The sequence below is a fragment of the Stenella coeruleoalba genome (genome assembly GCF_951394435.1).
Source record: "Stenella coeruleoalba genome assembly, chromosome: 7".
In the NCBI taxonomy this organism is placed as follows: Eukaryota; Metazoa; Chordata; class Mammalia; order Artiodactyla; family Delphinidae; genus Stenella; species Stenella coeruleoalba.
This window is the reverse complement of record NC_137153.1, coordinates 58,523,093-58,546,832: the sequence shown is the minus strand read 5'-3', so window position 1 is coordinate 58,546,832 and position 23,740 is coordinate 58,523,093. Positions and strand designations below refer to the sequence as shown.

The 23,740-nt window shown below is 38.5% G+C and overlaps 1 protein-coding gene across 4 annotated transcripts in view; it reads left to right on the top strand.

The window, feature by feature from the left end:
* SNAPC3 (small nuclear RNA activating complex polypeptide 3) overlaps positions 1-23,069 on the top strand; it is a 116,830-nt gene extending 93,761 nt beyond the window's left edge. For 2 of the 4 annotated variants that reach the window (XM_079927385.1, XM_079927384.1), the window contains 6 exons: positions 4,198-4,302; positions 6,116-6,265; positions 13,812-13,894; positions 15,104-15,268; positions 18,119-18,226; positions 22,777-23,068. In XM_079927385.1, the coding sequence (XP_079783511.1) occupies positions 4,198-4,302; positions 6,116-6,265; positions 13,812-13,894; positions 15,104-15,268; positions 18,119-18,226; positions 22,777-22,924 (759 nt within the window). In that variant the 3' untranslated portion in view covers positions 22,925-23,068. Of the gene's footprint in view, positions 1-4,197; positions 4,303-6,115; positions 6,266-13,811; positions 13,895-15,103; positions 15,269-18,118; positions 18,227-22,776 lie in introns of all 4 variants that reach the window. The other 2 variants (XM_079927386.1, XM_079927383.1) reach the window with 2 other exon arrangements.
* The last annotated feature ends 671 nt before the right edge of the window (positions 23,070-23,740 follow it).

Sequence of the window (23,740 nt, the reverse complement as noted above, 5' to 3'; positions counted from 1 at the left end):
GGAAAAAAATCATAAATCTTGCTCTCAAAGTCCACCTCCTCAATTTGGGATGATTCGTTGTCTATTCATGTATCCCACAGATGCAGGTTACATCAAGTTGATTGTGGAGCTTTAATCCGCTGCCTCTGAGGCTGCTGGGAGGGATTTCCCTTTCTCTTCTTTGTTCGCACAGCTCCCGGGGTTCAGCTTTGGATTTGGCCCCACCTCTGCGTGTAGGTCGCCGGAGGGCATCTGTTCTTCGCTCAGACAGGATGGGGTTAAAGGAGCCGCTGATTCACTGGCTCCGGCACACTCAGGCCGGGGGGGGAAGGAGGGGTACGGATGTGGGCCGAGCCTGCGGCGGCAGAGGCCAAAAGGACGTCGCACCAGCCTGAGGCGCGCCGTGCATTCTCCCGGGGAAGTTGTGCCTGGATCACGGGACCCTGGCAGTGGCGGGCTGCACAGGCTCCTAGGAGGGGAGGTATGGAGAGTGACCTGTGCTCGCACACAGGCTTCTTGGTGGCGGCAGCAGCAGCCTTAGCATCTCATGTCTGTCTCTGGGGTCCGCACTTTTAGGTGCGGCTCGCGCCCGTCTCTGGAGCTCCTTTAAGCAGCGCTCTTAATCCCCTCTCCTCGTGCACCAGGAAACAAAGAGGGAAGAAAAAGTCACTTGCCTCTTCGGCAGGTCCAGACTTTTCCCTGGGCTCCCTGCTGGCTAGCCGTGGTGCAGTAACCCCCTTCAGGCTGTGTTCATGCCGCCAACCCCAGTCCTCTCCCTGTGCTCCAACCAAAGCCCGAGCCTCAGCTCCCAGCCCTGGCCACCCTGGCGGGTGAGCAGACAGGCCTCTCGGGCTGGTGAGTGCCAGTCGGCACCGATCCTCTGTGCGGGAATCTCTCCCCTTTGCCCTCCGTACCCCTGTTGCTGTGCTCTCCTCTGTGGCTCCGAAGCTTCCTCCTCCGCCACCCACAGTCTCTGCCGCGAAGGGGCTTCCTAGTGTGTGGAAACCTTTCCTCCTTCACAGCTCCCTCCCACTGGAGCAGGTCCCGTCCCTATCCTTTTGTCTCTGTTCTTTTTTCTTTTGCCCTACCCAGGTACATGGGGACTTTCTTGCCTTTTGGGAGGTCTGAGGTCTTCTGCCTGCGTTCAGTAGGTGTTCTGTAGGAGTTTTCCATGTGTAGATGTATTTCTGGTGTATCTGTGGGGAGGAAGGTGATCTCTGCGTCTTAACTCTTCCGCCATCTTCCCTGATCTCTTCTGCCTTTTTAATAGGAGAGTTTAGTCCATTTACATTTAGAGTAGTTACTGATGACGATTTACCTCTGCTATTTAGCTATTTGTATGTCATATATGGTTTTTGTTCTTCAGTTCTTCCATTACTTCCATTCAGTTTGTATTTAACTGAATTTTTGTGGTGTGTCCTTTTGATTCTGTTCTGTTTCCTTCTGTATGTGTTCTTATTTTCTTAGTGGTTACCTTGCAGATTAAAATTAACATCTTAAATATAGAACAACCTAGTTTTAGTAATACCAACTTTTTCAGTAGTGTGTGTGTATATATATATATATACACATATTGTTCTATATTTCTCCGTTTCTTCCCTTTATATTGTGATTGTCACAGATAACATCTTTATATATTTTGTGTCTGTTAACATAATTTATAAATATTGTTTTAGGCATTTGCTTTTGAAATCACATAGGGAAAAAAAGAAGTTACAAACCAAAAGTACAGTAATTCTGACTTTTATATTTACTTATGTTTTTACCTTTACCGGTGTTCCTTATTTCTTATAGTTTCAAGTTACTGTCTAGTGTCTTTATCTCAGGCTGAAGAATTCTCTTTAACATTTCTTATAGGGCAGGTCTACTGGTAGTGAACTCCCTTAGCTTTTGTTTATCTGAAAATGGCTTAGTTTCTTCTTTGTTCCTGAAGGCTAGTTTTGCAGGGTGTAGAATTCTTGGTTGACTGTTTTGTTTTTTTTTCACAACTTTAAATATATCATTGCACTGCCTTATTATCTACATGGTTACTGGTGAGAGACCATCTTTTTTAAAACAATGTTTGTTTGTTTATTTATTATTTTTGGCTGTGCCGGGTGCGACAGGCGGAAACTTAGTTGCGACATGCGGACTCTTAGTTGCGACATGCAGATCCTTAGTTGCGGCATGTGGACATCTTAGTTGTGGCATGTGGACTTTTTAGTTGTGGCATCCCTGTGGGATCTAGTTCCCTGACCAGGGATCCAACCCAGGCCCCCTGCATTGGGAGCATGGAGTCTTACCCACTGGACCACTGGGGAAGTCCCGAGAAATCATGTTTAATCTTATTGAGGAACCTGATTTCCTTTAGTTCTTTTGTTTATGGTTTCCTTTAGCTAATTGAGTGCATTTAAGACAGCTGATTTAACATCTTAGACTAGTAATTTCAGTGTTTGGGCTTCCTCAATGGTAGTTTCTGTCAAATTCTTTTTTTTCTTGTGAATGGGCAATATTTTCCTGTTTCTTTGTGATCTTATAAGTTTTTGTTGAGAACTAGACATTCTGAGTGTGTTTTTTACTTGTTGAGAGCTGGACCTGTTTGTGACATTTCCAAACTATTTTTCCAATGTGTAGTCCTTGTGTACAGGCATACTGTATTTTATTGCACTTTACTTGATTATACTTCACAGATATTGCGTTTTTTTAACAAAATGAATGTTTGTGGTAACCCTCCATTGAGCAAGTCTGTTGGCACCATTTTTCCAACAGCATTTGCTCACTTGATGTCTCTGTCACATTTTGGTAATTCCCACAATATTTCAAACTTTTTCATTATTATATTTATTTTGGTGATCTGTGATCAGTGAACATTGACATTATTACCACAACTTGTTGAGGCTCAGAAGATAGCATTTTTTAGCAAAAAGTTTTTTAAATTACGGTCTGTACATTGTTTTGGGGGGGCATAATAATGCTATTGCACACTTAATAGAGTACAGTGTAGTGTAAATATAACTTACGTGCATTGGGAAACCAAAAAATTCATATGATTCACTTTATTGCAGTATTTGTTACTGCGGTGGTCTGGAGGTGACCCTGTGATATCTCCAAGGTGTGCCCGTGTGGTCACTGATATTTCTGATTAATTATCACTTTGGTCAGCCAGTGACCTGACCAAGATTTCCTTAAATGTCTGACTTCACAAAGGGTCCTGTGTCTTTAAATTTTCCAGTAGATGCTGCTGGGGGAAGCCACTGCTGGTAAAACTGAAAGCAAGTATCTGTACCAGGCCCTCAGGGCATTGCCAGACCAACCAAAACACACTACTCCCAGCTTTGGGAGAACAAGATCCCACTGCTCGTCCTGGTGTCAGCCACCTTTTCCAAGACCACAGGCTGCTGTGTCCACGTCTGCAACAGGGCTAAATGATGGTAGTTTTTAGCCCATTGTAGTTAGTTTACACCCTCTGCTTACCTAGGAAAGATCAGCAGCTTGCTCCTTCATCAGGCACTTACCTGGTTGATACAAGTGTCTGATGAGGTTCCAGAGTGCCAAAATAGTTGATTCCAGTCTCTTTCCATCTTAATGGTTGCTTTGCTGGAGGGACTGATCCCCTAGAGCTTCCTGCTGTGCCATTTTGCACAATGTCACTACCACCTGTTTTTAAAACATCTTTTGCACCTTTACTTCTTAACCAGTCCTCCCTGCTGGCCTCTATTTTATAGTTATTAAGCACATATAAAAGAGAGTGTGATGTATTGATGGATTAAAGATGTGACAGTGTAGTAAAAAACGGGTTTTAGAGTCAAACAGATTTGTTTTTGCATTCTAACTCTGATTTACCTTGGGTAAATTGGTGAACCTAAGCTTCATCCATCAAGTAGCTTTCATGAGAATATGAGAGGAGGCATGTAAAAGTGTTAGTAACTGCCAGTATTATACCAACATTAGGTGATACTCCTGTCTTATCATCAGTTGCTAAGCACTTAGTGCCAAATGTCTTATTAGATGCTTTATTATACATTTCCAGCATCCATTCTGTAAAATAAGTATTTTCTGTTTTTTATAGATGATGAAACTAAAGCTTACAGAGGTTTTTAACAATTTTCTTGAAGTGGAATTAGGAGTCAAACCCAGGGCTGACTCAAGCCCTTGCTTATAACCCTTATTCTACACTGCCTCTGATCTGGGTCACAGTGTCTGATTTTAATGTCTTATTAACTTATTTTCCTTCTTCAGGAGTCACATGCCATAGGAAAAAAGCCTGAAAATCCAGCAGACATGATTGAAGAAGGAGAGCTTATCCTATCTGTGAATATCTTGTACCCTGTTATATTTCATAAGGTCAGTAGTAAAACCTTTTGGATTCACAGATAATGTGAGTGACTTTGACTTTTGTCAAAGAATTTAATTATTTGAAGTTTAATTATGTGAACCTTATTTGAACCAAAATAAATGCAAGCATATGCTGTCTCATATGACATTCTGTCTATATTCTTGGGTTCTTGTTTATATAAGGAATATGGTAAATTAGGTCAGATTTCAAATTATCTCTTGAGTAATAGGATTACAGTTACACTGTTGGAATGTATACCTGATTTCTGTATTAGTAGCAACTGGAAGGGTATGTAAATCCACAGTGATTCTGAAAATATGAATTCTTGAGGATCGGGGGTTTTTTTGTGGTTTTTTTTTGCAGAAAAACTGGTGAAGGAAGGGGGGTGGGTTTTTTTTTTCACCAATTCAAAATTTTTGGGAAGTTATTGAACTAGCTAAATTCAGCTCTTCTTAGATGAAAATGCAGAAAGTTAACAGGTCAGGGGTATCCAGGAATTCCTTAGGAGTCTCTAATAAAGAGAACTCTATCTCAGCCCAGAGTGTATATATTCTTGATTCTCCAAATACATGTATCATAAACTTTGATAAGGTTTCATTGAAATATTACTCTACATAAATTGCACTTGTGAATAGACTTTTATGAATTATCTGGGAAATAGTACTAATTACCTTGTTTGATTAAGACCTCAAATTATCAATCAAAACAAAGCAAAACAAAACCAATAAAACCAAACCTCTGCATTTATAACATGCGGGTAGTGTATAGATTGCTTGACTTCAATGAGGTAACTTCCAGGAAAATTTAAAAGACAGTGAAGTTATATTCCAAAGGCTCTTCATGTCAGTGTCACTTTAGTAGCATCTTGATTATAAAATTCAGCTTAAACTAAAAAAGTTTTATTGCCAAGTGTATTAGTCCTTTCTGGCTGCTATAACAAAATAGCACAGACTGGGTACCTTATAAGCAACAGAAACTTGTTTCTCACAGTTCTAGAGGCTGGAAGTCTAAGATCAGCATGCCAGCATCTGGTGAGGGTCCTCTTCTGGGTTACATACTTCTGTCTTATAAGGGCACTAATCCCATTCATGAGGGTTCCACCCTCATGACCTAATCACCCTCAAAGGCCCCACCTCCTAACACCATCACATTGGGTCTTAGGATTCCAATGTGTGAATTTTGGACAAACATGAGCAGTAGCACCAAGTATCTCAATTGTACTCATAGAATTTTAATTTATGGAGGTGACTGAGTGACAGCACTAGAGGCCAGTGCCATTGAAAGATTTTTATTGTTTACATTTCCTGAGGGGAAAGGGTATGCCACATCATGCAGTGCCACAGGGGGAAGCGCCAGTATCACTCAGGAGGCAAGGGAAAAGCATAGGCCACAGCCTTTATTGGGTTTCCATGGGAAAGACATGGCAGGGCAGAGTAAACAGTTTAGGGTTGACTATCTTGAATAATTCCAGTGGGCTCTGGGCTATCAGGCTGTCCCTAGTTTCTGGTACCTGGCTCTGGATTGACTTAGGACAGGGGAAATATCGACTTGGTATATGAGAGTTAGATAAAAGAGATGGTTTTAGAGTATGGGCTCTGGATCACAGGTGAGATGTAAGCAACTTTGGCGATTAGTTTGGAGCTACAATTAATCGATGCTGAGTAGACAAATGCAGAATCTAAGAAAACACAGGACACCGTATTATGGGAATAACTTAAAGTAAGAAAACTAGTAACAATTTAGATCTGGTCGTGACAGGATTTGTAGTTTAATTGCTTTGTCTCTAAGTGAACACTGATTTATTTACTGTCTGACTCGTAGCACAAAGAACACAAACCATACCAGACGATGCTGGTACTGGGCAGTCAAAAGCTCACGGAACTGAGGGATTCAATTTGCTGTGTCAGTGACCTCCAGATTGGTGGGGAATTCAGCAACACTCCTGACCAAGCCCCTGAACACATCAGCAAAGTAAGGTGATTTTTTTTTCTAACACTCATAAAACAAGTGGAAATAATAATAATAAGCTAAGGAAATAGTGATTTTAGGTGAACAGGCTCATAAACATTCTGGTAAATGCTTTCTTCTTCTATGCCATTCCATCAAGCTTATCTCTTCCCTTCTATTTTTTTTAAATTTATTGATTGATTGATTGATTTTTGGCTGTGTTGGGTCTTCATTGCTACGTGCAGGCTTTCTCCATTTATGGCGAGTGGGTGCCACTCTTCATTGCAGTGTGCGGGCTTCTCATTGCGGTGGCTTCTCTTTTGTTGCTTCGCATGGGCTCTAGGTGCATGGACTTCAGTAGTTGTGGCACGTGGGCTCAGGAGTTGTGGCTCGTGGGCTCTAGAGTGCAGGCTCAGTAGTTGTGCCGCATGGGCTTATTTGCTCTGTGGCATGTGGGATCTTCCTGGACCAGGGCTCGAACCTGTGTCCCCTGCATTGGTGGGCGGATTCTTAACCACTGCGTCATCAGGGAAGTCCTTCTTCCCTTCTTTTTGTCATCAAGACCTTTTTAAAGATGAGGCTATATTCAGTTTTGATTTCTTCATTTCCCATTTATTTCTCAACCATTTTCTGTACACTCTTCTTTCTAAGGTCATAGGCCACCTAATTGTCTAACCAATTGTTCTTCTGGGCTTTCCCCGCAGTTTTCATGGTTTTAAGTATACTCCAATCTTTGTAAATCTCTTTCTCTCTTGGTTTCCAAACCCATTATTTGTAAGCGTCACTGGGCATTCTCACTTAGCCTCAGTGCTGCCCGGCATTTTTACCACCTCTCTATAGTCGATACACTCTGCCACTTTTCAAGGTAACTGTTTTATTCCTTCTGAAACTGCCAACATCCTTTCCTTGTGGCTTACCTTCAGCTGAAAACCTTGCTGTTAATTTCACTGAGAAAATAAGTTATCAGAAAAGAATTTTCCATTGTCTTTTACCCACATTTACCCATTTGCCCATGCATTCTGCCTTCGCACCTGTTACAATGGATGGGCTAAACCTGCTGCTATCAAAAGCCAATCTAGGTGTCTACTGGATTCCATTCGCCATTGCATAACCAAGGACTTTGTTCTTGTATTTATCCCTTCTCTTCCCTGCATCATCAGTTTTTTCCATTCTGTTGGCTGTCCCATCAGTACACAAGTGGGCTGTAATATCTCCCATCTCCCATTCTAAACCTGTTCTTGACCCTGTATCTTCCTCTAGCTACCATCTCATCTTTTTGCTTTCTTCTCAGTAAACTGTCTCAAGAGTTAATGAGTTAAGAAGAAGAAGAATTAATAATAGTACCTCAATTCATTGTTTCTCTTTTTCTCCCCCCACTTTGTCTTACACTCACTTTTATTCATCACCACTCCACCAAAATCACTTTACTGATGCCACCATAGACTTAGTTCTCATCTTATTTGACCTCTCATCAGCACGTGACACAATTGAATATTCCTTCTTACTTGAAACACTTTCTTTACTTGGCTTTTAAGATGTTACAGCCACCGGGACTTCCCTGGTGGTGCACTGATTAAGAATCTGCCTGCCAATGCAGGGGACACGGGTTCGATCCTTGGTCCGGGAAGATCCCACATTCCGCGGAGCACCTAAACCCGTGTGCCACGACTACTGAAGCCTGTGCTCTAGGGCCCGTGAGCCACAACTACTGAGCCCGTGTGCCACAACTACTGAAGTCCATGGACCTGGAGCCCATGCTCCGCGACAAGAGAAGCCACTGCAATGAGAAGGCTGCGCACCGCAATGAAGGGTAGCCCCCACTCACCACAACTAGAGAAAGCCTGTGCGCAGCAAGGAAGACCCAATGCACCCAAAAATAAATTTATTTATTTAAAAAAAAAAGATGTTACACCCACCTAATTTTCTTCCTATCTGACTTTTAATTCTTCTGTTGGATGCTTCTCATCCTTGTGACTTGTAAATGTTATTAAGCCCTTTGAATCAATCCTCAGACCTCTCCTCTGTGTATACTCCCTAGGCGATCTCATCCAGATTCCTAGCCCAGATTTTTATCTCCAATCCCAACATCTTCTCTGAACTCCAGACTTATTTTATCCAACTGCCTCCTTGACAATTACTGAATGTCTAATAGCCGTTTCAAACTTACTTTGTTCAAAAACAGACTCTAGTTCTCCCTTCTTCCTCAAATCTGTACTTTCCCCAGTGTTCCCATCTCAGTAAATACACTCATTCTACACCTGGTGACTTAGCTAAAAACCTTGGAATCATCTTTGCTTCCTTTTCATCCCACATTGAAGGCATCAGCAAGTGCTTTGGCTCTACTTTCAAATCATGTTTAGGATCTGCCCATGTCTTTGCTCCTTCACAGGACCAGGCTGGTTAAATCATCATCTCTTGCCTGGACTTTTGCAGTAGCCTAGTGACTGTTCCTCCTGCCCCTTTCCACACTTCTGTTTATCCTTTGTACCAGCCAGATGATACTGTAAAGTATCAGTCAGATCCCGCTGCTTTTCAGCTTGAAAGTCTATAGTGGCTTTCTCTCATATCTAGAATAAAATACAAAGTCCTTACTGTGGTCCATTATCTGGTCCTGTCTGCCTCCCAACTTCATATCCTAACACCCTCTTTGTCACTTGTTGCCTTCAAACAACCTGCCATTCTTGCTCTTTCTCATGTATGCTAAGCAGGGTCCTGCTCAGAGCCTTTGTATCTTATGTTCCCTCACCCTGGAGTGTTCTTCACCAGGTATTCAGATGGCTCACTCCCTCATTTCTTCTTCTTTTAGATGTTGCGTCGACAGAGAGGTCTTTCCCTGTATTAGTATTCTCTTCCCCTGACATGCTAAGAACACTCATCACTACCTAACATCATGTTATATATTTATGTCTTCCTTCCCTTGAATCATGAGGGCAGGGACTGTGTTTTGTTCAATGATGTATTCCTGTGATGATGTCTGACACAGAGGAAGTGCCCGAGTCTTTGCTGAATAAATGAACCCAGATACCTCAAGCTCAATTAGTCTTAAACTCATTATTCTACCATCTCCCTTTTTCTTCAGATGAACCTCTCCCTTTCCGTTGCTGTTTATCCTGCCATAATAGCTCCAGACTTTTTTTTTCCACTGCCGTATGCTTTAGTTTGGGCCCTCAGCATCTTCTCCTGGAACTATTACAGAGACTTCTTAACTGGTTTCCCCACCTTTAGATTGTCCCATACCTGCCACTGAAGATGTCTTTCAAAAACAAATCGAGCACCAGGAGTGAACTGTAAAGTAAGCTGTGGACTTTGGGTGATTATGATGTGTCAGTTTAGGTTCCTCCTTGGTAGCAAATGTACCACTCTGGTGAGTGGTGTTGATAATGGGCAGGTTGTGCGTGTGGGGTGGGTAGGGGGTGTATGGGAGGCCTCTGTACCTCCCTATTTTATGATAAACGTAAAACTGCTCTAAAAGAATAAGTCTGTTCTTTTTGAAAACTTTTTTTTTTTAATTGATTTTGTCATTCTCCAATCTAAAAGTCTCAGTGGTTCTCTGTTGCCTGTGGTCCAAGCTCCTTAGGCTGACATATAAGGCCTTTTGTAATGGTGATTCTCAAGTTAACTTTCTATATTGTTCACCCCCTGCTTTTACACCTTATCTTTCAGCCACAATGAAATTATCTGGCTCAAGCGTACCATACTTTTTTATGCCTCTGAGTGTTTGAACATGGGTGGGAAGCCCTTTCTTTCACTTATTATATGAGGTTCTTCTTGACTGTCCTCTGTTTGCCACTCTGGCCCCATTTCGTTTGTCCATTATAGTGCTTTATAATAATATGCTGATACCATTTGATATGTTTGTCTGCCCCACAAGGCTGGCTGTATTCCAGTCTTTTGGGTGACTGGCATGGAGACCAGCATAGTTTTTGAGTTATATTGAAAGTGGTTTTAAGATATTTGGGTTCTTCAGGTTTGCCAGCTTGGCGCTTTTGAAGGTAAACATTAAAGAGAAACAAGTGGAATCTCAAGGCTGTATGCACACCAGGAAATAGAAGATTTATCTTTTAAAGGAGAAGCAGTCTTCTGCAAAGTTTCTCCACTCTGGGGGAAAAAAGAATAACAAGGTGTAGCTATAAGTTTATAAGATCAATTTAAGAAGAAAAATCTGAATTCACCCTACTTATTCTGACCATGTCATGACCGCTCACAGCGATGCGTCAGATCTGGGAATCAGTCTTAGCTCCAGGAATCCTGGAGAGTGTTTTTAACCAGACTTGTTTAGTTTATTGTGTTTGTACATCAGTGCTCCTGCCTTCAGCAGCTTTCTAAGCAGGGGACTAAATGACCCATAGTCCCATTTATCCATCTGCTGTTTTATTGTTTCTGCCTCTTCCATGTATTAAAATAATATCCTCTGATTATTTAGCACTTATCGTGTGCCAGTTGTATAGTACACTAGTTGATAGTACAGGATCTTTGGAAAGAATTATCACCATTTTACAGGTAAGAAAAAGATGGGTCAAAGCATCGTCATGAGTTACCTGTGTTCAGTAAGCAGTGGTAGAGGCTGGATTCAGACCATTGCCAGCTTGCCTTCAAAGCCCCATGTACGTTCTTTGCCATGTTGGTACTATGCCTGGCTTTAGACATCTTTCCCTACCCTTTTATTTATTTGGTGAACAAGCACTGAGTGAAAACTTGAGCTGTGCTGTGATTAACGGCAAGATTCTAGTACATGGGCTTTGTGGAATCTTTGCCTGTTCAGGGACCTGTTTCATTTGCCTCCTTTTTCTAAGCTATGTTTTAGAAAGGTGAACTCATAGTTGTTTGACCTGTGGAAAGATTTTTATTTCAATGATTGGCATTTGTATTTTACAGTGTTTTAAAAAAAAAAAGTTTTGCTTTGGACAATTTTAAACATACACATGTAAAAGAGAATAGTATAAGGAGCCCTTATGTATCCATTACAGTTCTCAGCATTTTGCCAGAATTATTTCATCTGTTTACCCCATGCCATTTTTACACCTAACAAACTGAAAATAGGTCCTTAAGTTATTATAATGGTTTTTTTGACAGGGAGACATTTGGCATGTATTTCACTGGTAATCATGGAACAAATTAGTGACTTGCAGCTCTTGTAGCTGAGGAAATGAGAATCTTATTTCCAGCCAATAAACAAGATTTGAACAAAATACTTTCTTTGATGAATTTGGTGTGTGAGAGGACTAGGAGAATTGGGCCAGTGTATTTAAATCTCTTTGAAAAGCCATGTCTAAAATAATGTTTTGCTAATATTTGTTTTCGACTATAGTAGTTCAAGAATGAAGTACATTTTTAAAATATATGTATAAAATCAGTGTCAGTATTTTCTGCTCAGGTTTGTTTTTGTTTGTCTGTTTTTAATGGTCCTTCAGGTTTTAATGTCTGATCTGTCAATCTTTTTAACATAGCTCAGATTAGTCAATCTCTTTTTGTCAATAGTCTCTTAAGGGTCTTACTTAGAGGAACTCTGAGAAAATACTTTACACACACATTATTGTTACTTATTATAAGTAAAGCCTGGGTATAGGAAAAATGGTAACATAAATTTAAGTTGTAAAAATTTTCTTACCCAGCCTTCTCTGACACTTCTTTTCCCCCGTTACTATTTTTCTCACAGCAAATCTTAGGAATGTTGCTGAGCTTCTAACGCAGCTGACTTGAATGATAGCAAGAGAGTACATGATTATTAGATGCTTAAAATGACATATAGATAATGACTTCGTTCAAATGATCATACTAGTTATCCATAGTTACTTTGTTTATAAATTTGAAATAGTAACAGGTAGACCTTTAGGTTACATTAGATTAATAACAGAAATAACTTCTTATACTTCTTATAGTTTTTCCAAGTCAGTTGGTTATTTCCCTCCCTTGCAACTTGGTCAGCTAAACTAGCTGACAAATAGGGAAACTAGTTAGTTGAGGATCCCTGGTTACCATTGAAAATGAAAAGTAACTGATAGTGAGATTACTCACATCTTCTTTTCTAGCCATTTATATAATGATATAATAAAAAGATATAATGAAAAGATTGTTCTTTTAGAGTTCCCATTCTAATTAATAATTACACCAAAGGGTTTAAGCTGCCTGAATCACTTAAGAGATGAAGTTCTATATGAACATATTTTTATATACACTAAACTTTGTTTTGTTTCCAAAATAAGGCAGTAGTGATTCTTTCAGAATCTTTATTTTGGACCCTAGCTTACCTGTTTGAAGGTTTAGAAGTATAGTAAGTGGTGTATTTTGTGTTACAGCAGCTAGGCATGGCATTATAGTACGTTATATCCTTTTACCTCTGCAACCACATGGGAAGAACGTATTGGCTTTTCTCAGATTTTACACGGGGAAACAAAGGGTCAGGAGGTTCAGTTGAGTAGTCTGAGAAGAAATAGCATAGCCAGTCTTAGAAGGGTGTCTGATACCAGTGCCAGGTGTCTGTAAGTGGGGGAATGAAGAAAAATAAGAAAGAAAAATCGAAGCTTCGAAGGAGGGAAATTAGGCTATCTTAGGGTGATATTATTTTAATGCCTGAAACTTATATATCTTTTATAGTTCATAAACTGCTTTTGATTCTCACCACAATCCTATAAGATAGCATAGCATGGCAGGTACTGTACAGGTGAGGAAACTGAGGTCTGAGGAGTAAGTGTAGGAAAAAGACATAGGTCTTTTGACTCTCACCCAGGGGTCTAATTCTAAGCAAACGGTGAAGGACGAGTCTAACGGAGTGGTTCTTAGCGCTGGTTGCACATCTGAATCTCCTGAGGGGGTTGGGAAAATATTGGTGCCTGAGCCACATCATCAGAGAGTCTCACTTAATGGATCTGAGGTGAGACTTGGTCCGTGGTATTTTTATGATTCTGTTATAAGGTCAGGATTAAGAGACCACCCCTCTGATGGAAAGTCTGGTAGTCTGAAAGTTGAAACCTGAGGATTCTATGGTACTTTGGGCAAGATTGCTTGAATAAGAATAGATATTCACATTCTGCCTGCCTAAGAGTTACTGAAAATATACAGGGGGAATTTTTATAAAAGCCCATTGAAAATACAAAAGAGGACAGAACAACATAGCTCCACGATCATTGTCATTAACACTGGGGAAACATCAAAGATGTGGCTTTGTTTAGTTTTTAGTTCTGGTATCCAAAATAACTGTCACTGCCGTGTATGCATATAATAAAATAATGTTAAAGTTTATTTCATTTCTAATTGGGTTCCTTTCATGAATCTCAGTATACAAATTTAAATCAAACCTAGTGATTAAAACTACAAAAGGATAAAATTGAAAATAGCAGCAAGGATTGTGTCTTTATATCTTTATCCCTGGTAACCAACATAATACTTCCCACATAGGAGGTTCCTGTTAAATAATAAATTAATGAACTGAACATATTCTATGAAGTTGCATGACATTATTGTAAAACATATTAGTGTGATTTTATGACACACAAATGTGGAATTAATACTTAGAGCAATTTTATAATTGTTAATACTGTACTTTCTCTCAATACCATCTGTTCTCTTTCAGGACCTATATAAATCAGCTTTCTTTTATTTTGAAGGAACATTTTACAATGATAAAAGATACCCTGAATGCAGAGATTTGAGCAGGTATAACTTTCCAAAAATCCTAAAGTCTTTCCTGTTTCCCGTTGTCAAAATAGGGTTATCACCACAAATTCTGTTGTTGGTCTCTTAAGAATCTTTGCCAAGGAATTATTTTGTTAGATTGTTTTTCGTTTGTTTTGGGGTTAAAAAGTGTCTCTGAATTTTTAAAATATTTTCAAAGTTATCTGGTTGGCCTAGGTTATAGTAAGTTAATCAAATTTTTACCCCAAGAAGAAAATTTTCTTACCAAAGACATACATAGACCATTTCAAGATCTTTGCCAGCTATCTAGAATTATTTCTTCCTCCAGAAATTATAGTAAATCTTGTGTTGAGCCTTAGATACATCTGAAAAAAAAGATTAAATCCCACTAAACACTTTATTAATCTCTGTTCTTCATGTTTAGGTGATAGTAAATTAATCTTTCACTATTTTTTCTGCTTGTCCAGTGTATACTGTTTGGAGTGGATATGTGTATGTAAGGTTGCTTATGTATATAACATGAAAAATCTATGTCTGACATCATGTTATCTACATAAAAGTATTACCATACTTTTATTATTGGTATCCTGGCAAATAGAGTACATATGTATATTTTTTCTGAGTGTTTATGTAAACTCTTTCATTATAGCCATCTGTATCTATATTCTAATGCAGCAGTTCTCAGACTTGGTCTCCGTACTCCTTTATACTGTAAATAATTGACTCCAAAGAGCTTTTGTTTATGTGGGTTATAGCTGTAAGTTGTATTAGAAATTGAAACTAAGAAATACTTTATTAACTAATTTAAATTTTCCAGTTACCATTAATAACAATTTTGTGAAAAATAACTTTTCCAGAACAAAATAAAATAGTGAGAAGAGTGACGTTATACATTTTCCATTCAATCTGAAGTGATAACACACATCACATAGCCTCCAGATAACTGGCGTTTATGAGAGAATAAGAATTGAAAAGAGTTTTAAGATTACCGTAAAGATAATTTTGACCTCACAAACCTCTGTGGGAGTCTCAGGACCTTACCTTGAGAACTGCTGCTCTAATGGATACAGAAAAATTCAGAGTTCCTTCCTACTTGCAACATGTATCATCCACTCTGGTTTTCATTTCAAGTTGGTAGCTGTCCAGTTAATTCGGTGAGCTGGCTTTTGTGAAATATGCAGTTGCAAACCGCTTGGAGCAGTGATACATCCTTGCCGTTTTCCTCCTCAGAACCATCATTGAGTGGTCAGAGTCCCATGATAGAGGGTATGGAAAGTTTCAGACTGCTAAGATGGAAGATTTCACTTTCAATGACTTGTGTATTAAACTGGGTTTTCCTTACTTATACTGTCACCAGGGAGACTGTGAACACATTGTTGTCATTACTGACATAAGGTAAGTGGTAGAACTCAGAACATTTTGTTATTTGTCCTGTTTTCCTTTTCTTTATTTCACAGTATAAAAGCACAGGTAGTTTTGTTTGTTTGAAATAAGAGGAATAAAGGTAATCACTGCAGCTTCGTTCAGGAGCAGCAAAAATAACTGCTTGCTATGCAGTGACCAACTCTGCATCCATTTGCGTCTTCTATTGTTTGTCTTTTGGGAAATCTGTAATAATTACTTTAGTGACTAACCAGTGTGAGCCATTTGTAATGGTAGAATATGCCAAAAATAAAGAAAAATAACTGAAGCTTCTCTTTTGCCCGAGGACAGTGTATGACTTCTGTGAGTCTCCATGGGCCCCTTCCTCCATTAAAAAATATTTAAAAATTATATTTTATGACAGTGCTGGTATAAAGACAAACAATACAAGCTGGATATTTATTATAAAAAAAGAAATACTTTACTGTTTATTAAAGGGTTAAAAATCTGTAAATAAAAGTAAGTATCTTTGTATATTGGACAGCTATTATTCAGGTAATAGTCATCCACTTTGTATATCAGATAGGCCCTTTGCTTTGCAAATCTGCAGCTATATTTCTAGGTTTCTTCTCTTTTTGCCCAAATTTGAAGGAGGTAAAAGGTAACTGGTGAAGAGAAGAGTAATTCTAATATTTGACAAATATGAAGGCTTTAATGCTTTGATAAAGATTTAGAGTGGTCAGGAATGAAATAGTCTAAAATGAGATTTAGGGATTAGTTATAAATTTTGTATAGCTGGTACCTCTAATGGATAAGGCTATTCATTTCCTTATTTAGGAACTCTCAGTTTATGAAGGACCATTATATAGGAATAAGCCCTGCTCTATCCTAGGCTTGATTTCTTCTGAGAGACGATTCAGATTGTTTTATGGAGCAATGATATACTCATTCTGATGGTTTTAGAAAGTCCCTGCTTCCACTTTTTTGGGGTTTTAGTGACTGGTCTCTAAAAATTTACCTCCCATGCCCTCATTCTCAGGAAGCTACCAGAAGTACTTTACACAAAGAGTAAACCTTGAAAAAAGAAAACATGGAATGCAAAGCAGAATAGATAAGAAAGACATAAAAGGAACTCTCAGAATGATGGGAAAGCAAACTCCCAGAATGATGGCTGTAGAACAGACCTAGAGAACAGCTTAGTCCAGAGATTGGAGCAGGACAGGGGACAAAGGAAGCATGTCCTGAGACTGCTAGACCTCCCATTGGTGTGTAGTCCATTTGGAAAGCATTTTTACCATTCTGTCAGCAAATAAGGAACTGAATTAGTGACAGGTACACTGAAACCTAAGCAAATGCGAACGAGAGAATTAGTAGCTAGAAAACAAAAGTGTTACACAGTAAAATGAACCTATAGTCAATTCTGTGGTTTAGGGGGATGTTTAATTCATTTGTCATAATTTAAACATTAAATATCTAGTTAACCAAAGTTTCGTAGTTCTGCAGAGGGATGTTGAGCTAAATTAAAAAGAGGCAGTTAAAAGAATAGAAAACAGTTGCCTCTACGGAAGAATTAATGAAGCAAGAGCCAGGAGAGCTCATAAACCTCATAGATTTATATGACTTAAAATTATATGGGGGCTTCCCTGGTGGCTGAGAGTGGTTGAGAGTCCACCTGCCGATGCAGGGGATGTGGGTTCGTGCCCCGATCCGGGAAGATCCCACATGCTGCGGAGCAGCTGGGCCCGTGAGCCATGGCCGCTGAGCCAGCGCATCTGGAGCCTGTGCTCCGCAACGGGAGAGACCACAGCAGTGAGAGGCCTGCGTACCTCAAAAAAAAAAAAAAAAAAAAAAAAAATTATATGGGTTTACTTCTTTGATAAAGTGTTCTTTAAGTTTTTATAAAATGTTCTTGCTCTTCACTCAAATGAGGGGGAGTGTGCCTCAGTATAAGCATAAGATGGAAGACAGTCGACTTTTTTCTGGTGATCTGAGTTTCCTTACATTTCTTACAGTGTAGGCATATTGCTGTAGTGTCATTCCTTAAATTCAAGGCAACTTGGAAAAACAATTTACACTTGTTAAGCATGTGCACTGTAGGGCTTTCCTAAGGAGTTTTTTAATGTAACTGACTGCAAGTAATTTTTGTCTTACAGGAGGATTTAATCATTCAGTGCCATTCCATAGTTTAATAGTTGGTAAACTATTAAAAGTTTATTAATCATTTTCTGATGGTGAAGTTAATGTATTGCTACCCTTTCTTACTAAAAAAAAATCAAATTTTATAATTATCAGGGGCCTTTAAAATACTGTTGTGCATTCCATTCATTTTTCAGATGAAGAATCTGGGGTCCAGCATGGTTAATGGATTTATCCAAACCCACTAAGCTGATTAGTGGCATAGTGAGAACTGACTCCCACTTAAAATTTCTGAATTCTGACACCTAAAACTAAAGTCCTACCAATTCACATTATAACAGAAGCCAGATTTGGATTTTAATGAGAGCTCTTTTAGCAAAAAAAGAGCCATGTTTGTAACACAAAACCACTTAATCTAGGTAAAATAGTACTGAGTACACTTGCTCAGACTGTGTACTACGTGTTGAGCAAAGCAAGGATTCTCTGAAGGAATACATTCAAGAAATGCTGCCTACCGTATTTCCCTCTTAAGAGTCATAGTGCACATGGCCAAAAAGGGATTTGGGAAGTTTCACAGGAAAGAAAACATTGTTTAATCCCAAATGCTCTTTTGGAGAAAGTGTTTTGTGGAACACAATAAATTGAAAAATATACCTACTGTGTTCTTAATTTTGAGGTAAGGATATATTTCATTACGGATCACAAAAATTTGCACTACAATGTCATTTATTTTTTCATGTACAAAAGGCTTGTGCATCATAATGACTGCCTGGATAAGACACTCTATCCCCTTCTTATCAAGAAGCATTGGCTGTGGACCAGAAAATGTTTTGTTTGTAAAATGTACACAGCTAGGTAAGTGATTCTGATTTTTCCTTGAAAAGTATTGGTTTTTAACAGTCAAGTACTTTAGATTTTTGGTACTTCAGTTTTTTTCTGTTTTGAATTGAGGATTTACACTCCGGAATATAAATAATATACAGGGTTTTATCTAGTAGGAAAGCAGTACAAACAGTAGTACAAATCAGTTTAGTAGGTTAGAGCCATGTTTTAGACAATAAGGAATCATGTATAATGGAAGTCTAGGGATTAGGTCAAACTTTAGTTTGGTTGATAATTTATGCTGGGTGATGTATGTCATCAGGGAGCCATATTCTTTCTGCCTCTTGTTAGCAGTTTACAAAGTTGGCTTCATCCACAGCTTCTCGATGATAAAAATAACACTGCATCTCATTTTTAATGAGGTCAGAATATGGTTGCATAAAATGTTGTGGTTTTGCATGTTTAGATTTTATTTAACTGTGGCTCAGAGTCAAAAGCCATTTAGACGAAAAGGGAAGAATTTAGTGTCATAAGTTTGTTTTGGGTTCCCCACCACAGTATGTTTTTTTTTTTTTTAAACATCTTTATTGGAGTATAATTGCTTTACAGTGGTGTGTTAGTTTCTGCTGTATAACAAACTGAATCAGCTATATGTATATATATCCCCATATCTCCTCCCTCTTGCATCTCCCTCCCACCCTCCCTATCCCACCCCTCTAGGTGGTCACAAAGCACCGAGCTGGTCTCCCTGGTCTATGCAGCTGCTTCCCACTAGCTATCTATTTTACATTTGTTAGTGTATATATATGTCCAGGCCACTCTCTTAACTTCGTCCCAGCTTACCCTTCCCCCTCCCCCTCAAGTCCATTCTCTGTGTCTGCGTCTTTATTTCTGTCCTGCCCCTAGGTTCTTCAGAACCTTTTTTTTTTTTCTTTTTAGATTCCATATATATGTGTTAGCATACGGTATTTGTTTTTCTCTTTCTGACTTAGTTCACTCTGTATGTCAGACTCTAGGTCCATCCACCTCACTACAAATAATTCAGTTTCGTTTCTTTTTATGGCTGAGTAATATTCCATGTATATATGTGCCACATCTTCTTTATCCGTTCATCTGTTGATGGACACTTAGGCTGCTTCCATGTCCTGGCTGTTGTAAATAGAGCTGCAATGAACATTGTGGTACATGATGCTTTTTGAATTATGGTTTTCTCAGGGTCTGTGCCCAGTAGTGGGATTGCTTGGTCGTATGGTAGTTCTGTCTTTAGTTTTTTAAGGAACCTCCATAGTGTTCTCCATAGTGGCTGAACCAATTTACATTCCCACCAACAGTGCAAGAGGGTTCCCTTTTCTCCACACCCCCTCCAGCATTTATTGTCTGTAAATTTTTTGGTGATGGCCATTCTGACCGATGTGAGGTGATACCTCATTGTAGTTTTGATTTGCAATTCTCTAGTGATTAGTGATGTTGAGCATCCTTTCATGTGTTTGTTGGCTATCTGTATACCTTCTTTGGAGAAATGTCTATTTAGGTCTTCTGCCCACTTTTGGATTGGGTTTTTTTTTTTTTTTTTTTTTTTTTTGATATTGAGCTGCATGAGCTGCTTGTAAATTTTGGAGATTAATCCTTTGTCAGTTGCTTCATTTGCAAATATTTTCTCCCATTCTGAGGGTTGTCTTTTGGTCTTGTTTATGGTTTCCTTTGCTGTGCAAAAGCTTTGAAGTTTCATTAGGTCCCATTTGTTTATTTTTGTTTTTATTTCCGTTTCTCTAGGAGGTGGGTCAAAAAGAATCTTGCTGTGATTTATGTCATAGAATGTTCTGCCTTTGTTTTCCTCTAAGAGTTTGATAGTGTCTGGCCTTACATTTAGGTCTTTAATCCATTTTGAGTTTTATTTTTGTGTATGGTGTTAGGGAGTGTTCTAATTTCATTCTTTCACATGTAGCTGTCCAGTTTTCCCAACACCACTTATTGAAGAGGCTGTCTTTTCTCCATTGTATGTTCTTGCCTCCTTTATCAAAAATAAGGTGACCATATGTGCATGGGTTTATCTCTGGGCTTTCTATTCTTTTCCATTGATTTATATTTCTATTTTTGTGCCAGTACCATACTGTCGTGATTACTGTAGCTTTGTAGTATAGTCTGAAGTCTGGGAGCCTGATTCCTCCAGCTCCGTTTTTCTTTCTCAAGATTGCTTTGGCTATTCGGGGTCTTGTGTTTCCATGCAAATTGTTAAATATTTTGTTCTAGTTCTGTGAAAAATGCTAGTGGTAGTTTGATAGGGATTGCATTGAATCTGTAGATTGCTTTGGGTAGTATAGTCATTTTCACAATGTTGATTCTTCCAGTCCAAGAACATAGTATATTGCTCCATCTGTTTGTATCATCTTTAATTTCTTTCATCATTGTCTTATAGTTTTCTGCATACAGGTCTTCTGTCTCCTTAGGTAGGTTTATTCCTAGGTATTTTATTCTTCTTGTTGCAGTGGTAAATGAGAGTGTTTCCTTAATTTCTCTTTCAGATTTTTCATCATTAGTGTAAAGGAATGCAAGAGATTTCTGTGCATTAATTTTGTATCCTGCAACTTTACTGAATTCATTGATTAGCTCTAGTAGTTTTCTGGTAGCATCTTTAGGATTCTCAATGTATAGTATCATGTCATCTGCAAACAGTGACAGCTTTACTTCTTTTCCAATTTGGATTCCTTTTATTTCTTTTTCTTCTCTGATTGCTGTGGCTAAAACTTGCAAAACTATGTTGAATAATAGTGGTGAGAGTGGGCAACCTTGTCTTGTTCCTGATTTTAGTGGAAATGGTTTCAGTTTTTCACCATTGAGGAGGATGTTGGCTGTGGGTTTATCATATATGGCCTTTATTATGTTGAGGTAAGTTCCCTCTATGCCTACTTTCTGGAGGGTTTTTATTATAAATAGGTGTTGAATTTTGTTGAAAGCCTTTTCTGCATCTATTGATATGATCGTATGGTTTTCATCCTTCAATTTGTTAATATGGTGTATCACATTGATTGATTTGCATATATTCACAGTATGCTTTTCTAAATGATCAATAGGAAAACATGATAGATCAGTTATCAGATCGAAATGGAAATCAGGGGATGTCAAAACATTCCATGGGATGCAGAATTCAGATAGACTGAAAAATGTCATTTTCACTTAATGTGACATTTCAGGTCAAAAACCAAAATCTCATTTGAATAATGTTGCCCATATTCCCATTTGTATACACTCTGTAACATTTTAATCCTAAATTCTAGGTTAAAAACCTGGAGTTTTTACAATGAGTTAACACCAGTCAGAATGGCCATCATCAAAAAATCTACAGACAATAAATGCTGGAGAGGGTGTGGAGAAAAGGGAACCCTCTTGCACTCTTGTTGGGAATGTAAATTGATACAGCCACTATAGACAAGAGTATGGAGGTTCCTTAAAAAACTAAAAACAGAACTGCCATACGACCCAGCAGTCCTCCTACTGGGCATATACCCTGAGAAAACCATAATTCAGAAAGAAACATGTACCAGTGTTCATTGCAGCACTATTTACAATAGCCAGGACATGGAAGCAACCTAAGTGTCCATCGACAATGAATGGATAAAGAAGATGTGGCACATATATACAATGGAATATTACTCAGCCATTAAAAGAAACGAAATTTGTAGTGAGGTGGATGGACCTAGAGTCTGACATACAGAGTGAACTAAGTCAGAAAGAGAAAAACAAATACCGTATGTTAACACATATATATGGAATCTAAAAAATAAAAAATGGTTCTGAAGAACCTAAGGGCAGGACAAGAATAAAGACGCAGACATAGAGAATGGACTTGAGGACACGGGGAGGCGGAAGGGTAAGCTGGGACAAAGTGAGAGAGTGGCATTGATTTGTACCAAATGTAAAATAGCTAGCTAGTGGGAAGCAGCTGCATAGCACAGGGAGATCATCTGGGTGCTTTGTGACCACCTAGAGGGGTGGAATAGGGAGGGTGCGAGGGAGACCCAAGAGCGAGGGGATATGGGAATATATGTATATGTATAGCGGATTCACTTTGTTCTTCAGCAGAAACTAACACACCACTGTAAAGCAATTATACTCCAATAAAGATGTTAAAAAAAATAAAAGCTGGAGTTTTCAAGTTAACCAGTACTAATTTACCAGTTAGAAAGATTAAGCAAAAAGTTTATCAAACCTGTAGTATATCTAATATTATGCATTTTCAAGATGGCCTATTAGAAGAAAACATTTGTGTTTATGTTAACAGTTTTTGAAGGATAGGTATGTCATGGCAAGTATGTGATGCTTTCAAGTATGAATTTACATTCTTTTCCACTTACCTTTCAGAAGTCTTTCAGAATGTAGTTGTCCTTTTGCCTTGTAGGGTATTGGTAGTGATATGTCTTATGTATACATGTGTATACAAAATTATATAAAGTACTATATAAATAAGCAAAAATAAGGCAATAGTGGGAATGTTATGTATACATATTATTACAGGTCATAACTACTGCAGCATATTAAAGCATGAAAAAGTCGATTATAATAATATACATCTTTTTTAACTACAGATGGGTGACAAACAATGACAGTTTTGCACCAGAGGACCCATGTTTCTTTTGTGATGTTTGCTTCCGAATGCTCCACTATGATTCAGAAGGCAACAAACTGGGGGAATTCCTCGCTTATCCTTATGTTGATCCTGGAACCTTTAGTTAATATCAAAATGTGTACCCTTTACTTCCAAGAAATGCCACGAGGAGCAGGATCTACCTGAGACCATCAGCTGAAGTTACCACCCCAGCAAAGAAAGTTCAAATCACAGGTCTTATTAAGCAACTTGAATGTATTTAAATGTTTTGAAATATATTAAATTATTTTAATATTCCAAAGCATAGTTTTTATTCAGTGCTTTTTTGCCCATTTTTGAGTTGTCTCATTGATTTGTAGGAGTGCTTTATGTATCCTGCGTACAAATCCTTTGTCAGATACAAGTATTCTGGTTTTCTCCCAGTCTGTAGTATGCCTATTCACTCTTTGTCCAGAGGGCTTTTTGCTCATCTATCATTATACATCAAGTGATGGAAGTGTTTTGAAAATTCTTTGAAGAATGTGAGCGCTACACCTTGTACCATGAGGCTTCCAAGGTAAAGATCCTCCAAATATCTGTAATAAAAATGAGGGAGAAGTTAATAAAAGCAGCTTATTTAACAAATACAATATTAAGAGTAGCTATTGTGTAATTTAATCTTACACTGAGCGCTTTTGTAATGTTAGGTTTTGTTTTGGTAGAAACTAGGCACACTTAACACTTCAGAAAGACTCACTACACGAATAACGAATGTATAAAGATCTTGAGTATACACTCATACCTTACAGAAGTAACACTTAAACTGAAGCTTCCTTTCTTGACCAGAAGTTTTGGAATCACAAATGCTGTTAGTTTAAAATGTATGTCAGTTTAACATTTTCATGATTTAAAGGAATAGATTTTATCTAATATGACCAATGAATGGACATGGGAAATCAAGATCC